At 51.6% G+C, this 27533-nt stretch overlaps 1 protein-coding gene across 3 annotated transcripts in view; it reads right to left on the bottom strand.

Moving 5' to 3' along the window:
• Positions 1-27533, bottom strand: part of RAB11FIP3 (RAB11 family interacting protein 3) — an 80044-nt gene that overhangs the window by 9608 nt on the left and 42903 nt on the right. Inside the window, exons 4-9 of one of the 3 annotated variants that reach the window (XM_075515701.1) lie at positions 16958-17145; positions 13594-13767; positions 9338-9472; positions 5978-6013; positions 3144-3237; positions 1251-1354 (exon numbers count right to left, since the gene is read on the bottom strand). In XM_075515701.1, coding sequence (XP_075371816.1) covers positions 1251-1354; positions 3144-3237; positions 5978-6013; positions 9338-9472; positions 13594-13767; positions 16958-17145 — 731 coding nt within the window. The remainder of the gene's footprint in view (positions 1-1250; positions 1355-3143; positions 3238-5977; positions 6014-9337; positions 9473-13593; positions 13768-16957; positions 17146-27533) is intronic. The other 2 variants (XM_075515702.1, XM_075515703.1) reach the window with 2 other exon arrangements.

Raw genomic sequence — 27533 nt, 5'->3', positions numbered from 1 at the left:
TTTGCCCAGACAGGGCAGCGGTATTTGCCACACGCCTACCTGCACCTTTCCGCGCCCCTGCGCTGCAGTAAATCATCACGCAGCCCCAGCAGCGGTCCGAGAGCTGAGGTTCACTAGGAGGCTGGTGTGCTGGGGTTTATGCAATGGCTTTGCATAGGCAGGTGGGGAAGGCTTTTGCCAGAAGAACCTATTCTTCAACCAGCAACGAGTACACTCGGGGCTTTACTTGATTAAAAGCCGACTGACACTTCTGGGCCAAGCCGCTCAAGTGAAAACATCTCCCTCGCTGCAAAGTTTATCAGGGCTTAGAGGAACCTTTGTTTGAATCACTTGGTTCCCTGACACGATTGTTACTTAACAGTCTTACAGCCCTATAGATAAACTCCTGCCAGGTTTATCTGCTGAGGGTAAATATGCTGCTGGAAGAGAGAAGCCTGCCAGATTAGTAGAGAAAACGATTACATCAAATGGGATCCAAAGGGCTACACCCCAGCCAGGATCCGAAAGCAACAGGATCAAGGCTGGCTGTGGGGAGGGTAGAGATGGGTACTAGGGACCCTGCTGTACCTTCCACCCAGACCTAATGGCTGAAATAAGGGCCAGAGAGAGTCCATACAGAGCGAGTATGTAGTATATATCCTCCCTGAACGGGAAGCTTTCCAAGAAGCATGACCCCCCTGCAGTCCTCTGAGCCAGCCCCTGGAGCTCCAGAGCTCCACAGAGACCTTTCAGGATGGACATGTGGGGTGGGGAAGCACATTAAAAAAATATATATTTAAAAAAATATCTAGAAGGCACTGTTAGTAACATGCATCCGAGCAGAACATTGCAAAAGAGAGATTTGCCATTTGTCCCGGCTGAGCTGCAAGCCGTTTCCTGTGCTCCTGGGAATTTGCCAGAGACCCAGAAAAGGGCGTCCAGGATGCTGCGATCCCACACACGGCCCTCGTGCAGAGATGGCAGCCTGAGCCCCGGCTAGATTTAACCACGGCTGCCCTCTGCCAGGGCGGGATCAGATCGTCAAGGGCAGAGTTGTGAAGCTTTCCTGCTATTTTCCGTCCGTCTCCCTCCTCTCCCGCTGCCTCCTTTCCCCACACGCTCCGGCAGCTCCCGAGCGGCTCCTGCCTGCGCGCAGGCAGGCAGCTGGCCCGCGGGGAAGGCGCGGGGTGCTGCAGTACGTGGAGGGAGAAAAGAAAAGGCAGGCGATGCAAAGCTGCATTTTGGCCACAGCACAAGCCGGGCTCCCTTACCTGTGCACGAGCTGCAGGTTTTCCTGCTTGAGGCGGCTGTGCTGCTCACCGTTAGCAGCCGTGTCCTTCTCCAGCTCTGTCACTCGCTTCTCCAGAAAGACCACCTATGTGACAGGAGAGGGGAGGATCACCTGCCCGTGCTTAAACCTGCTGACTAAGTAGCACCAAGTGCCAGAGCAATTCCCACCACCTCCAGCACACCGTGCAGGTGCTCCCCACTCGCTTTGGGGTTGCCTCGGTTTGTTGCACCGATTCAGAGCCGGTCACCCCGACACAGCTCCTGGCATTGCCTCCGTCTTGCTCTTCACCGCACAAGGCAGCCTGAGCTGCAGGAGCCATCACTGGGGCTTGCTCCTGGGCGAGCTACTTAAAAATGGATGGTTGCCACTGGAATCAGGTAGCCAGGCCTTGATTTAAAGCATCCTTTTAAGACATCCTTTTACACCCCGGTTTCTCAGATTTTGATGGCTCCCACATACCAATATGGGGCCAAACGCTTCACTCTTTCCTTTCTTCATACCCTTCATGATGATATCCTACATGGAGATCTAGAGGGAAAGACCCCAGCTGGACCACCAGAGCTCTGCTGCATCCAAGTGCAGCCCTGAGGCTGGGACAGCCACCCGCTGCCTGAAACGGGGCAGAAAGACCCTGGGTTCACAACCATGTGTAAATAAAGTCCCATAGGAGGAAACAACGCTAGCTGGTGGGAAAGCATCAGAGAGGAGTATTTTCTCCCTGTACCTATATGGCCTTACTTCAGCTGTATTTGCATTTTCATTCACTTTCCCTAAATAGTGCACACCTTTGAAGAGCAAAGGGGGCCGGGAGTGCCTCTCTACTTCCCACCCATGCAGGAGTGTGGGTGGGTGGGGAACCACAGGAGGACAGAGTTCGTGGTCCCAAAAATCCCATTTATACCCATACAAGAACAATCACGAAAAAGGCAATTAGGAGCATGTCTGCAAAACCCGAACCATCGCTCTGGGGAGAAGGGCAAGCGACATGCAAGTGTATTAAAAAAAGAAACATGCAGAGATACGGTTTCCCAAGCCACATGCCTTCAGGAACGTGAGTGTTTTATTCAACTTTCAGACTTGGAAAAATGTTGATGTTTTAAACATTCTTTAAAGGTCTTCTACGCATTATAATTATAGCAGAGCGCAGCCACACACATATGTATTTCTCTTTCACATGCTGCTCTGTGCAGCTATTTGTGATTCCAGAATTAAAGAGCCGTTTTCAAGGAGTTTCAGGACTGCAGCAAATGCTTATACAAGCCACAACTCACCCATCTTTAACCTTCCTGCTTTCCCTTAGCTATTTTTAGCTAGGGGTGCTCAAACAAAAGCTTTCTTGTGCTCCTGCCCCGCTCCCATCTTGTCCTACAATGCTTTTCTCATAACACCTCAGTAAAACCCAATGGGACCCAAACGAAATCAGCTTTATATCCTCACGGCACGAGCAGCATTGGGAAGAGCGTGCCAAGGAAACGAAGTCCTTGTTTCGCGACTTTGCTCATCTCAGAAAAGCAGAGTTTGAGAACATCCGAGTACGTGAAGCAGAAGTGAAAATACAGCCTGCAAACAGCTCCCCGCTCCTCCCGGCGAGCTGGAGGGAAGCACCCTCCCTGCAAGCGGGGCAGCGCGTCCCCCCCCCGGGAGGAGGCACCAGTGCCACCTCCTGACTCAACACAGGACCTCTGCAGTTCGACTCGGAGCGCTCGCATTCTCCATCCCCTCGATTCGGAGAGCTTCGTACGTCCCACCCGCACTGATCTACCCAGTGCCCGCTGCGCAGTAAGACAAGCTTTAGCCTAGCTCCTGCCTGGGCATCTCAGAGCATCGCAAGCCACTACACGCTCCAGGATAGCAGAGAGAGCGCTGCTCTTACCTTGTCTGTGATGTCCTCTTCTGTACACTCCAGCGTATCCCGGTAAGACCCTTCCATCACCCCCACGGACAGCGCGCTCGTCTGATGCAACTGTCTATAACAGAGAGAAACCACCCCAAGCCACAGCAACACGAACATTAGAGCGAACATCACAGGACATAGCATTTTCAGATGACAACTGCTCTTGCAGGATACTGTCCCCTCAGCTGCCACCTCCTTTTCCAAGGGGATTTAATAGCACTGCTCCTTCTTGGGCTGCAGGATTTACAGCAAAGGACGGTGTGGGCCAGGTCCTTCTCACCACCACAAGCTCCAACAGAGACTGAAGCTCACCGCCTCGGGTGCCCGGATAACAGGGCTGAGCGGGTGGCTGCTTACCGGCTGAACAGATGTGCCCTGCGAGGGAAGTGCAGACGTGGACACATACTGCTGGGACTTCATACCGCGATCATTTGTTCTTGCTCTTTGGAATGGGAAGAGATAAGACCTCACTTTTCACTTTCTTTATGAACGTACCAAGGCCATGTATTAGCCAGCAAAGGACAGAGTACTCTGCTCTAGCCGCTGGTAAGGTTAATAACAAGTGGGGGGCAGCAGGTGTAAGGGGAGAAAAAACCCTGAACCTGTTGTGAAACACCCCAGCCCACCTCCCTGCACCGGCCGTGACGGCCGAGGGCGAGCTAATCATTAGCAAGGCCTTGTGACATTGGTGTCCGCAGCTTTGCGGCGATCTAAAGGACACCCCGTGGAGGGACTGATCTGCACTTAATCCTCCTGTTATCGCTGCAGATCAGCTCCATCGTCTCATGGCACGAGAAACCGCTACTGCCACGGGGAGGGGTGGTTGTATTCCAGCTCTGTGAACCCCAGGCAGATACCGCCTGGAGAAAACCACTCTGCTCTCCCACTGCAGCACAAACGATGAGCAGCCTGATCTACGTTTGAAGCCAGCACTGCTTTGAGCAGGAGGTGAATGAGAAAATCGGAGAGGTCTCTTTGAACCTCAGTTTTCCGAGGAATTTGTAATGTGGGCTCTCAGATTCACCCTGCTACACAATATGCTCATGCAAATATTCATGAAGCATAACTGGCATTTACCAAAGAGACCACAGCTGAGTACCAGCCTTATTTTGCATCCTCACCCTGAGTATATATTTAGACCCTGAAGTCTCGGGCACATTTGTCATTTAAATCATGCCAAGCACAACAGGGCCTAAGCAGCTGAGATTTCTTGGCACAAGCAGAACCTGGATAACTGCAGTCAGGAAAGAGCCCTTACCAAAATAAAATCAATTTTCTAAAAGCAAATGTTTTGGTATTATTCAGTAATTACAGTATCTGCAACAAAGGGCTTTCTTTGGGCTGATTTTAAGGATCTGGCTCTACTCTGCAGCAAAACCCTGTTACCTCTGTCATTATCACACACTAAACTCGACTGCTCTTGAATTAATCAATATTTACCTACGCCCACAAGTCCCAGCCTCGGAAAAGCATCTTACAAATGCAAAGGGCCAGGAGGGCTCAATCCCCCATAGACAGGGCATCTCCATGCCCAAAAGTTTAACTCAAATCCTCCCCAAATTTGCTCTGCCAGACACGGGACAAAAACTAGACCTAAAACAGGAAACCTAGGGACAGGCTGCTCCCTTCAGCCTTCTTTCCTGCCAGCGTTTTTAACAAAGATCTAGAAAGTAAGATGACCGGAACTAGGAAATGTAATATCAAGGACCCGCTTCCTTGCCAGGAGGGGAAGTCGTGCCAGGGGAGACTTGCTGACCGCAGTAAAAATGGAGAAGGCAAAGGTGCGAGAGCACAGCCGGGAGGGAGAGGCAGACAGAAGCTGCTCAGGTCAGCGCAGGGAGCAGATTGAGTGCCAGGGCACGGGAGCACAAGCATCACCCAAATCGAGCTGCTTATTCCTCTGTGGCATCCCTGCCCTGCTTGGAAACAAGCAAAGAGAAAGCCAAGGACTGCAGAGGGCAATCTCCCTCCCGAGCGGGGCAGAGGCAGGCAGGACAGCCAAGGTAAGCCTCAGTATATTCTTAAAAGCACGATGACACAGGAACAGGAGGGATGGCGAAGCTGGGACAGGAAAAGGTGAACATTGAGACGGCATGGACCCTCTGCCCCAGCGATTCAGAGCAAACTGCAGCTTTTCCTGCGCAGGCAGGGATGAAAGTGCCCACAAAGAAAGGGTGACTGGCATCACACGGGATGGTCCCGCAGGACAGAAGGGGCACGGCGTTAAACCCCAGGGTGGGGTTACCTGCAGTCACCCCCCCGGGAACTCCCCAAAGCCCCTGATCGCGCTGGGAGGGCTGCTCCAGCAAAGTACCAAGGATTACACCGAGCAAAGTAAAACAGAGCCAAGAGAGTTGTCTGAGATGACTAGGTTTTTTTGCAGTGCTGAAGAATTCCCTCCGAGCAGGTGTACTGACTGGTCTGGTCTTCTAGAGACCCACCACAGTGACGCTGGGGAGGAGGCAGCCCCGTCAAGCAGTCCAGAGGGACGTGCCCTTCTAGACACTCCTTCCCCACTCCACATACTCCCTGCTAGGGCACTGGCAGGATGGAGGGGGGAAAGCACCCCTATTTTTGTCCTAGAAGAAATCAGGTTGACACCAGCCTCCAGCTGCGTGCACGAGTGAGAAACCCCCACTTCAGAAAAACAGCTATTGCAAACTATATCAGAATTAAACCCGCTTTTCCCCAGCGCTATGCGACACATCCAGAAGTACGACGCTACAAACTTATTTTGACAGCCTTCCTTCCGCGGGCCCGGCAGCTAGCACGGGCACCCCTCTCACCGAGCAGTAATAGGAGTGTGAGCTTACCTTGCCACCTTCTTGCTTGAGAGTCTTTTATTTGGACTGCAAAATGAAGAAAAAACAGGAAAGAGTTAGGAAAGCTGACAGTGGAGAGCAAGGGAAACAGGAAACTGCAAGCACTCCGGGGCACATCCTTTGCTATGGCAGGGGAGCGCCCGCACGGCATGCACCACCCGCACAGCCCGGCCACCCCCGCTAAAAGGCAGGCGAGGAAACCGCTCACGTATTTAACAACCCGTTGATAACAAACCAAATGGAATAACGCTGCAGAAAACCGCACCGCCTCCGGCAACGGTATCCTCTCACCGGCCGATCCTGAAAGTTGATCCCCAAGAAAAGCGCTAATAATAGCAGTGAGTTTGGTGGGCTTCGGCCCGGCGCTGGTGGCAGACTGAGCTACGTCTCCTGCACCCCGCAGCACCCCAGCCCTCCCTCCCCTGCTGTCCCCCCGGGAGCTCCCTGCCCAGCAACCGGGGGACAGGGCGCACCTCCTGCCTGCACACAGGCACCTCCATCCTTCTGCACGCTCCTTTGCACTTCTCACAAAGATTATTCTCACTCTTTGGCTCTGGGTCACCAGAGAACTGCTGCCTACGGGTAGCTCGGAGATTTTAGGAGCTGTTGATCGTGTCCCTTTCTGGATTTTAAGCATGGACACTGTTATAATCGCTGGGGACGGGTACAAGCTCTGCTTTGCACAGATAACTGACAGAGATCACACACCCGGGCTCCGTGTATGCCCCAGCCAGCTGCCACCATACCACAGCGGTCAGGGTTTAGCTAGTGCTCAGCATGACCCTCGGTACGAACAGCCAAGGGCTGCGTTACCCTGCCCCTGTCCCTTGGGACAGGGCTGCGGGCTCTCCCCGCTGAGGAAAAAAAAAAAAAAAAAAAAAAGCCTTTTTCAGAAACGGCTGCTTGCTAATATGCTCCTTCCAGTCATTCGGTCGTGATCGATGCAGCTGCATGCTAGCGAAGCAAGCGGGGCTTGGATCTCGCTCCTCATCTTCTACCCAAACACACGCTGTTGTCAAACAGATGCCACTGGGACACATCACTGATACCAAATCATCCCTGAATGATGACAGCAAACACAGCTCCAGCCCGAGCGGAGAAGCAGCAATTGCATTCCCTGGTGCTTAGCTCAGTTTAAAGAAAAAAAAAAAAAAAAAAATCATCTGGGAGTCCATTCCTGCCTTGAGCTGCAACAATTACATTAGTTCTTGGAAGGAGGAATTAAAAATAGCTCAGGACAATTTTCTTTTAAAAAAAACCCACAACAATGACTGACCAGGGGTTGTTGTCAGGGTTACCAGCCCTCGTGTCAAAAGGGCATCCTCAAAGCCCAGATTTCCACGGAGTGCAAGAGCCGCCGCTGGCCAGGCTTCAAGGACGCTCGGCACCCGCCCGAGGAGAGGAGGTCAGGCCCTCCTCCAGTTTGCCAGCAATTGTAACGAGTCACGTATCTCCCCAGCACCGGAGGGGGAAAAAATATTTTTCTCTGCAAACAGCTTATCGGACAGCAGTGCTGGCACCCGCCGGTCTCTCTGGAGGGGATGAGACACACCACTGCTGCTTCAAGGGCACTAAAACAAAGTGTACTTTTACAGAACTGGTTCATCCCAAGCTCCTGGTGGATTTCCTCCCCACCTTCCCCTACCACGGGCTCCGGCAGCAGTGCCCTGATGCCAGGACCAGGCTCCCCACCTTATTCCAAGTGTAAAATGCTGCATATACACTCACAGCCTTTAAGAGCGAGGCTGTTACACGGCAGCTTGGGCTTCACCCCAGCTGCTAGCATCCTCTGGAGCGGGTGCCTTCAAGCTTCGCCTGCCAGGCACGGTGCGAGGCTGCTTGGTCCAGATTTTGGTCCAGTTTCTGCTGCTCTCTTCGCTTACTTGCCCCCTGCACTGAGGGCTTCAGGTTGCCGGTGATGCTGGGAGCAAACAGGTCCTGCCACGTCCCGCGTGCTGCACGGGGACCCCTCTCATGTCCTCACTGCAGAAAGGGTGGGCGATGCCCCTTCCACCCGTTGGTGCACAGGGGCACTTGGAAGAAGTTGCCAGCAGATTTGTGCACAGGAAACCCCGAACACAGACGGAGGAACCATACCTACTCGCCCTGAGCCCAAAGGGGCTATGAAATTCCCACCATGACACCATGGGACAGGGAAGCCTCCTCTGGAAATCCCGTCTGTCACAGGAGGCTCAGAAGCGTTAGTTCAGCTTTGCAGGTAAATTTGGTGGGGAAAGCCTGAAATGGAGTGGGGCTACTGGTGCATTCAGGGAAGTCCAGCATTCTCCTTAATAACTGCATACCCTGAGAGCCATCACTGACCCTCAAGGACTCCAAACGCAAAGGCAACTATTTGCCTGAGAAAGACAGAGGGAGAGAGGTACTTTTTCCACTAAAAAAAATTAAGGTCAAGCTCCTATTTGTTTTCCAGTTCTCGTCCCATAGCTATCCAGCCCAGGAGAGCTCCCATGTCACTCTGTCCCTGCAGAGGACAGATAGAGACCAAGAGCATGACCAAAAACCAGGCTTGAAATAGCACACCAGATGCGAGCAGAATGATTATCATTAATGCCGCCATCCTTCCACCCAGTGGACTGCAAACAGGTCTGAAAAAATAAACAAACAAATAGAAATCCCTCCCTACTTGTCAAATCCGCAAGTCCAGCTGCCGGCTGGTAGACCTCAAACGTTACATTCAAAAGCTCATGAAGTTCCTACGCGAAGGCACCAGCGTTTATCGCATCTGCCTGGCTGGTGGTGGCACATAGGTGGGCAGGCAGCTGGCGAAGCTGGGGGAAATATGATTTTACTGCTGCAAAGCAAGCGTCTACAGGAGAGGTCCCGAGCCACAGAGAGCAAGCTGATGTTTTCAGGTTACTGCTGCAGTGGGAGGACGGGCCGTATCTGTCCTTCCAGGCTGAACCAGCAACTCGGGCGTGCCTCCACGCTGGGCATTATCAGCCAGAAGACCTGGCAGTCTTTTCCTTGGTGACAGAAATACTGTACGCGATCAGCTTCCAGCCCTGATGCAAGGACTGCATTGCTCGGTGCGTGGAGAAGCACCCACCGCTCGGCAGGACATGCAAAGAGGCTGCCCAGAGGAGAAGGGAAGACTCTCATCGTCTGCCAGCCTCCGTGGCTCAGATTAAAGGAAACTGCTGCTCACCCTCCATAATGTTATTACAGCCTTTACCACCTGGAGAGGCTCACCTCATTCGGTGAAATTCATCCCCTTTCGCAACCGGGAATCAAGCAACACATCAGCAAAGGAAAGCTGTGCAAGACAAGGAGGGTCTTCCCTTCAAGAACATCACTCCCGACACTGAAATGGCCACACACAAGCCCAATTACCTATTCATTTCAAGATCATTCAGGCGAGCAGAAAGATCCTCGAGGCGGTTGATTTGTTTGTGGCACTGGCTACAGTAAAACTCAAATGCTTCATCTGCGATAATGCTGTGCAGTTTCGCAGCGAGCGGATTGGTGCTAGAGAAATCAGAAGGGTCATTTTATCAGGACAGAACAGACGGGGCTGATTTTCGTCCGTGGCTTCCACAAGCTGAGCGTACGTTTAGGCAGGGGAGCTTTTGGTGTGAGATACAAGACTTGCAATTAAAAACTTCAAGGCAGATTGGGTCACCTTCCCTCTTGATTTTAGAAGCCAAATCGCAGTCAATACGGAGTTGCTATAAATTAGCAGGACTTGAATCACTCTCCTCCCAAAGACTTACAGCAGCTAAGCTTGGCCCGTGTTTCCAAACCCCGGTGCCAGCTGGCTCTGGTGGAGGACCCCCTGAGAGCCCAGGGGAGGTGAGGTGCGTGCTTTCCACAAACCTACGCGACTACAAAGTTTATTTTCCAACATGATTTTCCAAGCAGCCTGTCTCAGGAGGCTCTAGCAATGGTCCGGGTTTGCCTCAGTAAGCGCAGCCCGAACTCACACACCGCTGGATGGGGTGCCACGGGCGAGAGCCACGTCCTTTGCTCATTTGCACCATTTTCCAATGGGATGCTCTAAAAACAGATTAGCCATGCAGGTGTGGACCCACCGTTAGTAATGCACAGAGTCAGATTTTCATTGCAAAGAGCTCCCCTTTGAAGCTAAGCTCAAAAAGGTGGTGGTGACTCAACTGCTGCCTCCTACAAAGTGAAGCACACAGCAGCTGAAGCAGCAGCTTTGCCTCGTTGTAGGAAACATCACTCAGCCAGGGGACACGGGGGTCTACAGGACTTTAACAGCCTGGGGAGCTAGTGGATCCGACCGGCTTTTCATTTTCAGCTGCTGACGTGGAAAACGAGCTGCCGAGGCGTCCATTGGCACTTGGCAAACCAGGGAGCCCTTTCCCCCACCTGACATGACTTGGGCAGGACAGAGTTTGGACAAGGGATTCTGAACAGCAAAGAGTTTGTGTTACTTTGGGACCAAATATATGCCACAAATCCTTTCTGCAGGAAAACATGCTTCTGGAAGCCACGGACTTTAATCAAAGAAAGGTTAATAGTGAAAAAACAGAGCAGTTCAATAACAAAGACAGGTAAAGGTGTGAGCAAACACAAGCAAGCTTAAAACCAAAAGGCATCTGGAAAGGGCTAGTCAACCCCGTGATAGATACACACTGGCAAGTCCTGGCCCAGGAGATGCTGAGTGCACGGGACACCCCAGGAGGGGTCCCCTGGCTCAGCACCTTTGCATAACCCCTCATTGATGTTTTTCGGTGGCAGTGGGGTGCCAGCAGCCCAGCCACCCCCAGGGTCAGGCCTCTGAGTCTGTGCCGTCTGTACAGTATTTCCGAGCCCCCTTAGAACAGGCAACTGGACAACAGTAAATGCCGAATTGCTCATCTCTTCCCATTCCTGGAAAAAAAAAATTGAAAAACATTCCCCCTACCCTCTAGGGCAGGTTTGAACCCAGGATAATCATTATCCACCAGCAGTCAGTTCAGTTGCTCAGGCTTTGCGCAGGGTAAGAGGTGACAGAAGCTTTGTGGCACTTGGAAGAAGTGATGTGCCCTTTTCTGGGCTCTGCCCCCGCGCCTGGCTGCACGTGAGCCCCATTCAGCGAGTCCTCAGCGAGGCAGAAACAGCTCACCCGGCTGGGTGCGTCCCTGGGCAAGGTGTGAACCTGAATCTAACAAGCATTAATCAAAATGGGAAAAACAGCATGGAGGAGAACCCACAGGCCAGCCTGGCAGCTCTTCAGGTACGTACTGATACGCTTGGCCTCTGGCTGCGTTGGTTGCTTGCCTGTTGAGTGGGCGAGAGCTCAACCGCACTGCGCCTCGGGGCGTCCCCACCTACCCCTTGTGGCAAGCCGCCAGGCTCTGCGCCATACGCAGCCTTCCTGCCTCCTCCCTCCGTCTCCTGGAGTAACGTTCACCTTCCATAGGTCATCGGTGCTTATGACACGGCACGTCGGCGGCCGAAATGGGTGCACGCGAGGAGCTTTTCCCTTCGGTTGCCTTTCATTTCCCACCAAGCGTTGCAGAGACTTCTTTTACCGGAGGGACGTGCCAAGGAAGAGGCGGCAGCCCAAGAGGAGGCATCGCAAACACACACGCAAGGACTAAGCGGGAAAATGCAATACCCTACAGTGTTCCCTGAAGGCTCTTGGTTCTTGCATTAGTTCTCTGGTGAAGATCTGGAGCTGTGGCAGGAAAATTTGTTGACGTTATTCCCACTTAGAGACTTTTGTAACATGGAAAAGGTGTGTGGCGATGTGACCATTTACAAGCAATACTGTTCCTCGTATTCAAACCACAGCCAAAAAAAAAAAACCCACAAGAGTTCAGCCTGAACCAGAGATATCCCGTAGTTCTTTAAGGTTTCACTATGTTTAAACACACTGGGGAGGCAGGGCTGTTTTTAAACAGCACAATCTCAGAGAACGATGAGCTAAGGAGCTTCACACACGCAACGATAATCCAAGGTAAGGGCTAGACCTGAAAGGCATGAGGAAATCTGCTGTTTCAAACAGAACCACATTCTTAACTCTGGAGGTTTTGCAGGGTTTATCTGCAGCCTGCCTCCCTAGCAAGCCCCAGCAGCGAGTCTCCAGCATAACCACCACAAGCTGTGTGGCCACGTGCCGAGTGAGGCCCTCCCGGCACAGGAAAGATACTGCTGAGCATGATCTTGTGGATAAGATCCAAAGAGACAGAGCAGTAGAGGGGAGACGGTGCCCTGACAGCAAGATTTGAACACTGGGAGCGTAGGCAACCTGGGAGCTCCGGCCTGATATTAAAGAGAAAGTTTAACTGATTGCAAGGCTCTTTAGCTGAGTATTTTCTTGCCAGGAGCCTTCCGGACTAGGTTGGAGGCCCACACTCAGAGAAACTCAAAACAAACACCAAAGCTGGTTTTTATCCAAGAGCACTTCCTATGCTGCAGCACCAGTACAGCCAGCCACACTCGGCATTTCTGCACAGCGCAGCCAAAGGACGAGCACGGATGAGTGACATGTCCCTTCCACTGCAGGGTATCCCACCACATCAAGCACTGGAGCACCCGTTTCCTGAAGTAATGGGTTAGGCATGCTTTACAGCAATGCTTTCCTATTGCAGGTTTAGTTAACATCTTCAAAATTGCTGCTGCACCAGCAAAATAGAAAGTCAGCCCTGACCTGCAGCAAAGTGAACGTGTGGAGATTTGACAGCAGTTCTTCCCCGTCAGCCTGTGCAAGCAGAATTGCCCAAACTCTATGAAGGGCTTTGGGAAGCTGGTACAAAACAGGCAGGCAGAAAAAAAAAAAAGTTATGACAAGTTTATACTGCTGCAGAAAGTCACAAACACGTATCATCCCAAAGGAAAAAAGTATGTTCTTGTCTTCAACACAAGCATGTGGCTGGCAGGGACCACTCCTGCCTCGCGCAGAGATGCGCTGCCCGATGGAGGAACCTGTCCCCGGTGTTATCTGTCATCACCGAGACTTTGTGGGCTGCAGCAGCGGATGAGCATTCCAGCTTTTACTTTTTTTCCTCAGAAAGTAAGTATTGACGTGTTTTGTACTGTCATACCAGCTCCTCAGTCCACCCTGCATGGGCTGGAAAACCAACATTTGCCTGGCTTCAGACCCTAATGCAAGGAAAACGCTACAGCCTGCTTCTTGCTCCACGTATCCCTTGGGCTGCCTAGAGAAGGAAGGCTGCCACAGCTTGCGCAAATCCAACCAAGCATCATATCAAAGCCAAAAAATACAAGTAGAAGAGAGAAAGAAAAAAAAGTGTCATCCAACAGGACCAGGGGTAAAGCTGCACAGTGGTTTTCTCTACCGGAAGGTTCTGCGAGGAGCCACATCCCTAAGAGGAGTGGGAAGGTGACGCTGTCCTGGACGCATGTGAAATGCGGATTGCTCTTCCACCTGCTGCCAGGCATTAGTGCCTCTGGATGGGAGGATGGAGGCTGTTCAGGAAAAGGAAAGACTGAGGGAGGCCACTCCTCTTCCACTTCCGAGCCGGTTATCCCGTTGAATCCAAAGTTTGCCAGGAACCCGCTCTTGCAGGCTGATTAGCGTGCAAACCCAAAGGGAGCAACTCTCACACACAAAGCATAGGCAAACACTAAGCAACTGAAACCAGTTAAAACATTGCCAGCGCCGTGCTGGGCATTACCTGGGAGAGAGGAACGAGGAGCTATTAAAGCTGCTTTCCCCATTACACAAGCTGTCCGAGAACAAATCTGCTTCATTCCCTTCTCCATAATCCTCAAAATGCTCCTCTCCGCTAATGACTGTAACGATGGAGTGGCTGAGGTCCGAGCCCAGAGGCAGGTCGTGCGGATGGGATCTGTGGGAGCAGAGGAAGACGTTAGAGGGCGGCCACCGCGGCGGCCTTTCCAATTGCATCCAATACATCCGCTTTGCAAGTCACACCTCCCGTGTCGGTAGATCAGGCTAGCTCTTCCTTACAGTGCAAGTCACCCTGTGCCTTGAACACCGAAAGGGCAGCCCAGGCACCACCGGGAACTCCGCAGCAATTTTTTTTTTCACAACAAACCAATGCTTTTTCACGCAAGCTCCCCTGGCAGCTGCAACATAGGATCTGGGGGCAGTCAGACTTGCAAGACAGTACCCAGGGTTGGTGGCAAGCCCTTGCACGGCACGGGCGCAACCAAAAGCACGGCAGAGAAAAAGCTCGGCATGCCCCAAACACACCCTAAATGTGTTTTGAGTTACATCATCAGCCTATGTGCCGGGCTCACGCTCGCTTATTGCCGTATAATCCTATCAAGAGCCCAGCACCGGGGTTTAACGCTGTAACGCCCCCCATGGCACAAATCCCGGCGGTTTACAGGCAGCTGCCAAACCCAGCAGGAACAGGCCCCCGGGCAAGACAAAGGAGCCCTTTCCCTGCTGGGAAAACGCTGTACGTGCTCATGACAGTCTTGGAGGGGGGAATGCCATTTCATGTGTTTTTAACACTGGATCCAGAAAGGCTGTAGTGTGTTAAGCTTCAGCCTAAACCCTGAACAGACCCAGCACAGGTCCTGGGACGCCCCTTGCTTCCAAGGGGACACAGCTCAGCACAGAAGTCATCGTTCCTGTAAGCGTCTTTTCACCTATGCAGTGTTGTATGAAGTCAAGCCACCACGGCAATATGTGCCCACTCTCAGAGGACTTTCCTGCCCATGACTGCAGAGGTTTTAAAATTAAGCTGGGGGGAAAAGGCAGGGGGGGGTTTGTAAGAACCAGGCTGTGAAAGCAGCCCACGTGTCTATGAGCCACAGGTATGTGTTCTGGGGAGACCAGCACCCCTCTCCTCTCCAAAACTCAATGCTAAAAAAAAGATTGCATTGTTATAAAAACTGCTATTTCAGGCTATGCCCTCTTCTTCATCCACTTGCTAGAAGGTGGAAAATGGGGGTATGACTAGACGATTTAGCTGTGCTAAATCAGAAAGAAAAAGAGATTACAGATAAGCCATTTATGACAAAAACCTGCACCATCTGAAGGATTTGCCCTTATCCTGCTAATAAAAACATGTCAACCCTCCAGCCAAAACAGCAGCAGATCTCTATTTAACTGCAGACAAGTCCAGTCCAGCTTGTGGGCACCTGCACATCTTCCTTGAGAAGCGCTGTTATTCCTGCAGCAGGATCCGTCAGAAACCCATCCTCCCCAGCGGTGAGTCAAACGCTGCACCCAGCAGACCATTGCCAAAAGCATCGGAAATCTCTCCAGGAATAGAAGGCAGGGGGTGGAATTTTTAACTCACAAGCAAAACCCATCCCCAAATCTCTAAATTTGGGGCTGTGGTTTGACAAGCACCATACAGAAGCAGATCTCATCAGGCACCTGGAAACCCTCAGCCAGGGATGCTTCGGGCAATAAATAGCATGAGTATTTCATACACACCTATTGGGAGCTCTAGCAGTTTTGAGATCCAGAATCCAACTAATCTTTACTACACACAGCCTAAATAACCACTGCAGCTCAAACTATTTAAGCTATGTTGAGCTTTAACAGCTACTGAAAAGCAGTGTTGAAGCTTGGATTCAGTCCACCAGCTGCACTGGTCGGATTGTACTTACTGTGTGTCCCCTGGAAGAGCTCTGGGCACCAGAGGTGTAAAACTGTTGTCCTGCCTGGGGTTTAATGGCACCAAAACCAGCCCTCAACAACTTCGGAACAGACTTCCAGAGGTTCCTGTCTCAAGCCTTCCAAATCTTTAAGCCAAATTAACTTTCTCCTTGATTTTTTGGCTACCTGGAATTTGCACACATTTAACACACCTGGCAAAAGGCACCACTGCGCTTGGACAGAGCACCCAAAGGACACCCGACCTTCCCAGGCCTGCACTGGGAGTAGCAGGGAAGCCTCAAGAATAACCTAATCTTAAAAAAATTCCCAAGCAAAGTATTTTGTACCTACAGGCAGGTGAATCTGAGGCACGTCATTTTTCCCAGAGGACGAGAGCGCACGCAGGCTGCCATGGCCGCTCAGTGGTCAGGGAGCTCAGCAACTGATTATATCCCGATTTAACTGTCACCGAGCTGAACGCGCTCGGGCGAGGAGAGCCTAGCCAGCTAATCTCATTTCTTCCCTAATCCACAGCACCCTTTCAGCCCCAGCACCGAGCACCCTGCAGCACTGACCGCTCATGGCACCTCTGATGCCCCCAGATGTGACTTTGGGGTGGGAGGGAAGCCCGGTGCTTTCTAAAAGCAACGGGAACTGTAAGTACTCACCAGAGCACCAGGCCTGGGTGGTGTGTTTTTGGCCAAAAAAGTTCTGTGCATTAGCAGACCTTAAGCGATGACATTTCCAGAGGTTTCAGCGCAGACCGGTGCTCTTGGGTCACTATTAAAGGAGTTAATCCTTCCTCTCCTGCCTTCCCAGCATCCCAGTTTCACCCCAAAAAACAACTTTTCCTGCAAAATCTAGGAAGTGAGGTGGGCCCAGGAGCAGTTTTGCCAGCAGCGGTTCAGACACGGGGACAAAGATCTTAGCTCACACTTCTGTGCTTCAGGCACAAGTTTAAAACTAGTTATTACAGGAGGTGGCTGCACATCAAAGGGTGCACGCATGTTTAGGAAAAACAAGAACACGGTAAGTTCCCCTCCTGACTTGAAAATTATATGTTGCGTTTCTGGCTTAAGTGATAGATTAAAAACTGCAAGTATTTCAGGTGTTTGGATCATCTGAGAACTTATTTTAGACGTTAAAGATGCTAATGAGGGTACGGGGTTCTCCCAAGGCAAGCAACGATTAACTCAAAGAGATTGCCAGGCTGAGCTCCAAAACAGCCTACACATGGTGCAGTCTAATTATTATTATTATTATTCTTAAAGAAGAGCTATTTTGGTCTTGCATGAAGTTACAAATACAAAGAACAAACCAACCGGTTTCAGCAAGACAGACTCGCCCACTTTATTTTAAATCCTCAGGCTGCGTCTCCCTCGGTCCTCAGCTGCTCCCATTTTGCCAGAGTTTCCAGCCCTGCATGGTGAGTTTTGCTCCTCGCCGTTCCCACTCACCCATGCTCCGGCTCCTCGATGGGATCCGTGAATTCCGAGTGCACGGTGGAGTCGATGGCACTGTCCGTTTCTACTTCGTCGTGCATCTCGTGATGTACTAGTGTGCTGGTGTCTTCATCCGTGAAGGTTTCGCACTCACTGTACGTGCTCTCTGAGCCCATGTAAGCACTGTCAGTCACCTCATTTGCCTGTAAAAAAACACAAGAGGAAAAAATAAGATAGTATAGCTATGCGGTTTCATTGCAGAGCAGGACAAAACATGTATGGGGCAGCTAGTTACTGCTGCATTGCATTTCTAAGCACAGAAATCCAACCTCCAAAAACCAGCGTGAGCCCTTCCCCACATCCAAGTGCTGCTCTGTCTCCAGGTCCAAGGACCGAGTGCCACCCTGGGGTGCGCCATGGCCTTCGAGCTAGACATGCTTTGCGACAGCAGTGTTTGGAAAGCAGATTATAGAAATATATACTAAATAAGAGTTGGAGGGAGATTTTGTTGTGAGCAAGTATGGATTTGTTGAGTCCAGGAGGGATTACCCACTGCTTACTCAGTGGTTCTGATCACTGTTGCTTTCACCCGCTCCATTTTAAGAGGACACATTATTAATCTAAATTCTCTGCAAAAACCACCATTCAAAACTACCAGTTAGCCCTTAAAGCACTTTTTCCCCCGCCTAGTAATAGGAGGGCACCTTCCATCCCTCAACAGAAAATAAGCTGGTTTATAAATCTTCATTACAGCGCCTAATTTGCAGGGACTGCATCAGCAGGACACTCAAATCTCTGCACTTCAGCTGGAACAGCGTCTCAAATCTTTTGCACTACTTCACCATGTCCGTTACCTGCAGCAGGCTTAGGAAAGAAGCACGATTTGGTTTTTAAGACCACGCTACGAGCACGGGGGACTGGGTTTTCCTCCCAGTTCTGTCCCTTTAGGCAGGCATCCATCTTCAGTCGTGCCCACTTGCTCGTACACGTGGGTGGGGATGGTCCTCCCTGGACACACGGTGCTGAGCCTAGAACCATCCCGATGTTCGGAGGAGAGCCGTGGGAGCACTAGAAGAAACACCCTCCTAAAGCAAAAGCTCTTGTAACCCATCAAAGTGCCAGCTCATTTCCCAGCATTTACGGCATTTCCCCAGCGCACCTCAGAACAAATCAAATCATTCCTGGCTCTGGGATCTCAGTCGTGGTGGGATCTGTCAGTGCCGGTGCTGAGCTCCAGCTGATCCCCTGTCACCAGAGGTGTCGGGCAGAGGGATGGGAGCCCTCCTGCCTGGCCTCAAGAGGAAAAGATGCTCGTGAAAAGCCATTTGCTCCATCTGAAGTTCACCCAACGGGATCAAACTTGCTCAGCTGCTGGCTGCACCCCCTCCAGCACGGCAGCAGGGCAAAGCAGCAGCATTTTGAACACAGGCGCCAACATTGAAGCAAACCTCTCTTCCTCTGCCAGAAAGCACACAGAGCAGCTTTCAGTGCTTCTTCCAAGGATTTTCAAGAAAACGAGATTTCTCAGAGCCCTGTATTACAGCAGCTGGAAAGAAAATACACAGACATGCTGTCCTTGCGACAGCAGAATGAAAAATTACGTTAGAGCTGCTCATTCAAAGCAGGCTATGTATACAGCAGGATGGAAGAGTCCTGCTCATCGCTGCAGACGTTGCCCTCTGGTAGAAGAGCAGCTTTTAGGGCATGTGCCATATTTGTACAGCAGGAGAGCACCAGACCAAGAGACAAGTGTCCCACTGCCATCATGTCGCCTAGACTTCGCAAATGCTGCTCTTGCTGGCCCGATTTTCTTCTTATGCATAAATACTCTGCAGATGAAAGAACTTCTGCAGCTTTCACTGGTGCAAAGTGGCTCAAGACACAGTCAATGCCTCATTTTGTTTCGCTCACAAATTCCCAGGCTGCCTCAACATGTGTGAGGCCAAAAAGGGATAGCAAGAACTTGTACAGGTGCTCTGAAAACCTTGAACGGATGGATGGAGACCTGCTCAACAGCGGTTTCTATTCTCCACGGACACTGGGGAGCAGAGCAAAGCGACCAAGTCAACACCCTTGCTTTGCTCCCTGCTGAGTGCTCTCATCAGCCCCTGTGCCAACTGAGCACACTCAGCAGAATGATAGATGGAGACAGACAGACAGACAGGAGCCCCTCTTGTAAGCTTGGCTCAGCTTTCACGGACCCACGCTGACCTACGGACACCAGCATCTCTCGAGGACACCACCCTGAAGTTAAACATGACATAAACCTTCACAGACCCCGAGTCTAAAGTCAGGCTCAGGAGAAGATGGGGCTGTTCAAGTGAACTTGATTCAAACAGAGGAGAGGCTGCTGCAGCGAACGTCATCCCTAGCATGGGAGAAAGCGGCTTTCACTAGCCTTCGAGATAAAAACAAAAGCCTCCTAAAACCCCCACCCCCTTTAAAAAGCATAAATACAGCAAGACTACTTATATACCTAAAGCTGGGGACTTGCTTAAGTGCTTTAGGGGATTTATGCTGCACTTCCTAGAAACACCAGTCAGGCTGTTAATGCCTGAGCAGAAAGAGGCCGAGGGAGATTTGGAAGAGGAGGCTTGGTCTGCCAGCTGGCTCCCGGACACACGAGGACATTGCAGCATCCCCGAGCCGAGCCCAGCAGCTCCCCAGTCTCCGGAGGAAGGCGTGCTTGGGCAATTTGAGTGCTTTTCCAAGCTATCTTCAGTGTACGCCAAGTTTAGGAGAGGCCAGGCTTCAGCGTATTGGACAATGCTGTGCTGCAACACTGGTTATGTTTTGCTTTGGGGGAAAAGAACCCCCTCTCCAGCCCACACCGCATGTCCCCAGCGCTCACAGCAGCGGTGGTGCCTCGTGCTGGGCTGGCATGGCTCTGCTGGGTGGGAAGCAGCGGGGATCCGGTGCAGCAGCGAGGGCCTGAGAGATGACAGCAGCCATCCCTGCCTGCAGATTGACCCGCATGCTTCAAAAGGGATACTTTTTGCCTGTTTGAAAAAGATTTAATGCCAAACTGGAAATAACTTTGCTTGCAGACTCCAACGTAAATGCTGCTAGGTTTTTTTTCCCTTCCCACTGGAAAAGCTTTAATTTAAGTATACATTGAAGTATTATAATGAGCACAAAGTAAAGACAACTATTGCAAAAAAAAAAAAAAAAAAACAAACACCCCAAAACCACAAAACCACAGAACCCCAACCCACAAGTAAATTGATAAAGCACACCCTGTCGTGGTTACCATTGCTGGCCCTCACAACATGGAGCGTAACCAGGAGCTGAACAGCTCAGGGCATCAGAACGTCTCAGTGCCCTTAGATGATTTATCTATCAAATTGTTACAAAACATCTTATGGATGGGGAATACCGGTACGGACAGGCTGAATGAGGGAGCAACCCTTTAGAGCTAGAAGTAGCCACCAGAAGAGTACACTAACCATCCTCCTTCAGCCACACCGAGTATGTGCAGCAATTTATTTATTTTTTTAAAAAGATGACCTGTAACACAATTTGCAAACTTTCTTTGTATTTAGCAAAGGAGAAGAATTTTTCTCTAGTAATACTAGCCTAGATGAGGTTTCAAACGCAAGAGCCCTATTAAAATTAAACCTACGCGGTCAATGAGTTAAGCAGCAGCTGAAACTGTAAACAAAGTCCTTCTCCTGAGCATGAGCGTGGAGGACTTTGCTTTACATTTCATCACAGATTAAGTAGCTAAACCTCAAGAAAAGATGCATGGAAGAGACAGACAAACAAGGGGACTTAGGTAAGGTATTACCAAATGCCTGATAAAGCAAAGCAAAACCAAGCCCCTGTGCCCCAGGCAAAGGTGCAGCCGCAGGTCGCAGAAAGCTCTTTTTTTATGGCCTCACGAGCAGCTGGTTTGTGCACTGACCCTTTGAACGCTCCTGCCACATCTCTCGTTCGGCCAAGTTTCCCTTCCTGTGAGCAGGCAGAAAGTAAGCACTTTTTCCAGATTAAAAAAACCAAACCACGACACACTTAGAGACATCCATGGGCTTGGGACAGCCAGGCTAGGCTACAAGTGCCCCGGAGGACTTGCCAGGAATGTCCCCACCACATTCAGAATGGGGTTGGTGTCACCAGTATCAGTGTATTTTAAGTTTTTAATCAAATAAAACATACCTTTAGACACTTCAGGTAAACCTCAGACCTTAAAACTGGGACACATGCACACACACACACAGCCCCTGAACTGCAACAGGATCATGGTTCTACTGAAGTTCCCAACTCCAACTCCTCCACGAGGTATTTCCCTCGGTGCCAGACCTGTTTGCCCTGGCTGAGCATGACATTGGCCATCTGGGCACGTCTCTGCCTGTTCAAAGGTGTTCGGCAAAATGCTGGGGATTTGAAAGCCCAGCAGTGAGCCCCCCTGCTTCTAAAAGGAAATAAATGGATGAAATCAGCATCAGGGTGACATAGTGTGCCCTGATAAAATGGGCGAGACGATGAAGCACCTTTAGGAGACTTCTCCAGCAGCAGTTCATCTATTCCAGGCATTTGATTACACAATGGAGTAAAGACCATTTGATTAAATGTTGTAAAGTGCTATAAAAAACACACTGATTAAAAAAAAGCCGCTTGAGTTATGAGGAGAGGAAACAAGACTATTGGGAGTCACCTGCAAAGCCTAGGCAGGGACAAGTTAAGCTTTGATCTGTGATGGACAGAAGCTTTAGCCCAAGCTTTGGTAAGGTGCTGCCTCAGAGAAGAGCAGAAGTCTGGCTCCCAGGAAAGTTCCTCCCAGGCTTTTTCTGCAGGGCTGGTCCCCCGCTTGTTCCCAGAGCCGTCCCGGCATCCCGACGCTCTGCTGTCCTTGGCCACAAACACTCAGAAGCTCAGGAAGGGAAGCGGGGGGGGAGGAAAAGGAAAAACAACTCTGTTTTCCCAGCAAGTGTGAGCCTATTTCTGATGAACGCCAGCTCTGATTGCACACAGGACGGACGGGGGAGACGGACCGGCTATGAAAACCACCCTCCAAGGACACCCTCGCCTGCTGACTGCAGCCAGGGCCCCAGTGCCGGCGCCAGGCTGGCAACGCTGCCCCGTCTAGAGCCAAGCCAACGCCAGCCCTGCGAACGCCCGGAGACCCGCGCACCACAGCTGTGGGACAGGCTCCGTCCGAAAGGAGAAGAGATGAAGAGCGTCGCCCCTGCTGGGTGCAGCATCCCATCCCATAGAGGCAGCCCGGCCAGCGATGCTGAGCCCAGCATGGCTATCGGCGCTGTGGCATCAGCCTGCTGGGGACACACGCCTGCCCAGTCTCGCAGCATGCAACCCGTGCTTAAATTGGCTTTAAACCAGTTTAAAGCCAGGGAGAAGGGAGGTAAGTTGTGTTTATAGTCCCACCTGAGTCTACGTTAATACAACCAGCCCCAAAGCCCTGAAACACCCTATGGCAGCTCAGCCTCTGAGTGCCAGCAGCCAGAAACCCATCATGCCACCGAGTCATCCCACATCAGAGGCTGCCACCGGCAGCAAGGCACCGACCTCTTGGCCACAATATTTGCCTCTTCCCATGGATGTAGGCAAAGCCTGCTTTACAGAGAAGCCGGGGAGCCCACGCTCAGCCTAAGGCAAAGACAACTGCTCCCTTTTTACAACACAGCCCCTGAAATCAGGTTTCAAGGCTGCTGTACTTGATAATACCCCTCGAGGCTGGGCAAGAGAAGCATGCTGCACGTATTGGAGCAAACTGAAAACACCCACCAAAAAAACCCCAAACCCCCAAACCAAAGAACAACTCACAAGACATCAGATCTCGCAGGCTGTCCTCAGCACCCTGAAAGCCTCCAGCCACCGTCCCTCCTAGTCCAGCTCGCCCAAGAACACCCAGGCAGAGAGGACTACGAAGATACCATCATATGCACACACCCCATGGACTATAGGGAGGAAAGACTATTCCTAAATACGCTGCACTGAGTCGGGTGGGTGCCCATCCTGCCTCTTCCCAGCACCTCTGGGCTGAGAGCGGTCCTGGGACCGGAGACCTGCCTCCTTCTAGAAACTCGATCCTTCCTCATTTTGTGTTAGCACTCAAAACCCACCTGCGGACACATCGCCTCCTCACCCAAGTCAAACCCAGCTCCAGGAGCACACACCGTCGGCTGCTTCTGCAAGGCAGGAGGGAAGCAAAGTCCAGGAGACGCTGGGCACAAGGCTTACTGACTCAGCACCGGTCCCAAACAGAGTGCCTTTTGTTCCCGACCTCCCAGCCTCCGCGATAAGGAGAGGCAAGCTAACGCACACTTCCCTGCCGTGTGACTGCAGCCCTCCTGGTTATGTGAATACCAAAATAAAAGCACGCCTTCGAAGCCCCACACAACGGCCAGCCCCGCTCCAGGTGCACGCGCCTTTTCCCATGAAACCATCACCAATTAAAAAGGTTAGTTTTGAAGGAGGACCTAGAGAGGCTTCCAGGGCTTATCTCATCCTTCCTGATATTTCTGGTGAATATTTAAGCACTAAATGACAAATTCCTTCCCTATAACCACAAATAGAAAAATGAATAAAGCTTGCCTTGCTCACCAGGGGAAGATCCGGAGCACTTTCCTACTGATAAGCAATCACAATCACCGTTCGGGTGACTCAAACGGCAATTTATGATACGCAATGACAATATTGCCCTCAAAGAAGGGCTGGTGCTTCGGTCATTGGTGATAACCGAGTTTACAAACACACCAACCCCACCACTGCCCCGAGCTCTGCATCGCCCTCACCCAAGCAGCTTCTTTCTGCAAACACAGGAGCCCGTCGAGCCAGCGCCGCAGGGTGACCTGATCCACAGGATCCTCCCTCCCCACGGCAGCCGTTGGCATACAGAGACAAAGTCCTCCACAGTGCACAGTTTGTAATGCACCGCTCAAACCCAGAAGCTTTGAGGGTTTTGTCTGTTTTCGTTTCCTCTCTACCGAAACTTCACATACTTCAAGCCTCAGTCTCCCTTAGCCATGCCTGTCTAGCATAAACTTATTTCCATTACCTTCACAAATCACATTTTCTCCGGGTTATCCTTGCTCTCCTCTGGGCCACATCCTTCCTGAAGCACAGTGCCCTGAGCAGGACCTAGTACTCAGCAACACCGACTGGAAGCGTCTTGCACCTTGATAACCAGTTGACCTTCTGCGCGGAGTCCAAAAAAAGCAAGGGCTCCTGGTAACGAGCACGGCAGCAGGGCAGTTATGCTTTAACCCGAGCTCCCTTCCTGGCTCTGTCCAGATCTGCTACTCAACTGAGCAGATCGCGGCCCTTTTGCTCTCCCAGCTGCTCTGTGTGCTGCAAGACCTCGGGGAAGGTCTAGCACTGCTGCAACGAGCCCAAAGTCAGATGCACCTACAATAAAGCTAATAAGGAAACCCCAATCACCGCCAGTTTTACTTTTCAAACTCTTGAGACACCTTTGCTTCCAACGCTGCTCGGCCCGCTCGCAGCCTCCCGCTGCTGCTGCTACCCCACGCACCCCAGCCCGCCCGGTGTGCTGCAGTCCAGCTCCCACATTTCTCGATCCCACGCACTGCGCTCGCGGTTCGAGATAAAGCTTCAAGGTCTGTGTTTTCCAAACTCCTTCCAGCCTATTTTGTGCAAGGCAAACACTCCAACTAGGATCTTTTCCAACCAGCAAAGAAATTTCTCACCACAACCCTGAACTCGAGTCCTGCCTTCAGGGACTGTGCCCGATTTACACTCCCATCCCCTCCTCTAAGCAGTACTGCGTCTATACAATATATGAATATCCATCCTTGGTATTTTCAGGCTTTATTACCAAGTTATCACCACAGACTGATTTTGGAGTTCAGTCCAGCAGTTTTAGTAATTTGATTACTGTATTTTCTTGTGCCTAATCAACACAAAGATAATACAGACTATTCACTTGTTGGCCGCGAAAGTGTGCTCCGCATGTGTGAATGGGATGGGCAGCTTCCTTCGCCTCTCCGTGCAGGGGAACAGAAAGGCTTCGGGGACAGTGGGGACACTGCTCAGGGTTCCGCGTGCTTCCCCAAGGGACAGATGAACAGGCATAAAACTGCATCCATCACATTTCACAGCCCTGCAGTTCCGGCCACCTACAAGATTTTGAGTGCAGCAGCTGTTTATGACAAAATTAACACCAATTCCAGCAGCTGACTTGGAGAGGGATTTGTGATTTTCTTTTGTTGGGACACAACAATGCCTTTGGGTCAACGCTGTGAAGAGAAGCCCGTTGAGGGCAGTCCTTCCAGACAGGGGAACGGCACTGGTAAAGAAAGTCTGGGGTGCTGAGGGGTGCAGAGTTGCAGCCTTCACACGCCGCTGTCTGATCTCCATCTTCCCATCCCCACCGCCGCCGCTGCGGTGGTACAGCAGTGCCAGCGTGGCAAAGGACCGCAGACCTTCGTCCTTGCGTTAGGGTAGTCAGGGAACAGCCCACAGGGTCCCCGGCAGAGCTGGCGAGCTGAACCCCAGGTCTGCCCTGGTGCTGCGAGCTCCTCGGGCAGCAGGCAGCTCGGAGGCAGGTTGCCTTCGAAGGCTGCAAAGCTTAACCCGTCTTTTCAGACCGGCTCGCCTCTACCAGACATGCATCTGCTGGTAAGAGTGGTATGGAGAGGCAGAGGAGGAAAAACCTCACATAAAACTGATGAGAGCTGCAAAGCAGGTCCACTGCCAAGCAGAAAACACGTACTCCAAATACTCTCTCTGTTCACATGGCACAGCTCTCTCTGCCTTGGGGGAAGGCAAATAACTTCCCGGGGAGTCTGTAATAAGAAAGGAGGGCTCAGAAGGTCCACTGGGCTACCAGGAGGAAAGACAGCGAGCCTACAGCAGACTTGTATAACCACTTCACTCGGGCTTGTTACAAAACACAAGCCGCAAGGAATGATAGCTGATGCCTCCAGGGAATGACTCCTGCACACACCACGCACTCTCAGCAACCGCTTCTGTGTTTCCAGCGTACAGCTGGAATCCTACAAGTCTTTGGTCCCCTTTGCAGGAACTCTGAGCAGCTGGAGAAATCCAGCAATGTGGATTTAAATGGCCTCACTCTGATTTTTGCCCTTCAAGAAGCATTAAATTCAATTGTTCCACATGGAAAGAAATTCCAACTTTAACAGAGGCAACAGTTCTTTCAGCAGCTGCCAGCTGCACCTCCGGATGGGCAAGCCAGGAGTATCCCTTCCTCTCAGAATGCACAAAACTAGACGTGGGACCTCACCAAGGACCATTTTACTCCCCAGATCCACTCCTACTGTGCTGTACAACTTGCTACTGAACATTTAGCCAGAGAGGACATGTCTGGCCGGGGGTAAGGCTTGCAGGGTGCCCACCTGCGTGCCTGGTTAGCATTGCTGCATGCCTGGTCAGTGCTGCTGTTCTAAGAAAGCAAAATACTGCTCACGGCTGCGCACGGCTCAGCGTAATGCCTTTTCCTGGCCACTACCGAGAGGAGCCGCGGCAGCCACCCAGCAGATGGCAACAGCCCTGCACAAGGCGCACAGCACCGCACCCCCGCCTGCCCCCGCACCTCTCACCCATAGGAGTTTCGGCTGCCCTGCTTTGCAGATCTCAAAAAGGGCCCTTCTACAGCCTTGCCGGCCCAGGTTCCCATGGCTAAAATAGACATTTGTGCTATTTATCATGCTCTTGGTCAGCCTTTATGGAGCACAGCCTTGCACCGGCTCTGCCTCTCCTCCAGCCCACCTAAGGTTATACATCTCCATGCACAATCCTAGCGCGATTTTTGTGGCTTGCTTTCGTTTTGGGACAGTCAGCCTTCCCGCTCTGCGTTGCTCAAGTGGGCTCATCTGCCCCCAGGAGTCAGGCCAGAGGGGACAGAGAGCCCTTGTTCTAGGGCAAGGCACAGCAGGCATCAAGAAAGCTAACTCCAAATTCACCTTTCCCCCCACAGGGCACTGCAAATGAGTCCGTGTACCTCAGAACCGAGTCACGAGCTTCATAGGAGCTTGCAAGGGAGGCGAGGATAACTCCTACCTTCCAGTTAAGTCAGCAGCAAAGCTGCACTAGCCCAGCCTGGGGGAACACAGGTGAGGACTCAGGTGTCTGGGCAGACAGGCTCCAAGCTCCCTTTACATGGCTTTTACAAAGCAGGGTAGCCAAAACCGCTGTAATTATTTTTCAGTGATGTTTCCCTGCAGAAGTAGAAAGCAGTAAGCTTGTCACTCAGCTGCCCTGCAACAGCCACACTTCCACCTCCGTCAGGGAGAAACTCCCTACCTGGGGCTGCAGGCAGGCAGGTAACCCCGGCGAGGTGATGCTCTCCCTGCTCTGGAGCGGGTGTACAGGGGATGAGATTCCTCTTGCATGCGTGACAGCAGAGTGCTAAGGATTGCTATGAGCCCCCTGCGAGCACAGCTGGATGCACAAGAAGCCACGTGGCTGCAGGAACCCAGGCTCCTGCATTTCCAATCCCCTGCGAGCCGCTGTCTCAGTAGAGCCACACAACCAGAAATCCTCTCTGAAGACAGTTTAACAGTCAGACCCGTCTGAACAGATCTGGCAAGGCACAACAAGAGCCAGAAGCTCCGCGCCATACCAGGAGCCACACCAGTGGCTGAATTGTGGA

The sequence above is a fragment of the Mycteria americana genome, chromosome 12 (genome assembly GCF_035582795.1).
Source record: "Mycteria americana isolate JAX WOST 10 ecotype Jacksonville Zoo and Gardens chromosome 12, USCA_MyAme_1.0, whole genome shotgun sequence".
NCBI lineage: Eukaryota > Metazoa > Chordata > Aves > Ciconiiformes > Ciconiidae > Mycteria > Mycteria americana.
Note: the sequence above shows the minus strand (reverse complement) of the source record. Positions and strands in the feature narration are given on the sequence as shown.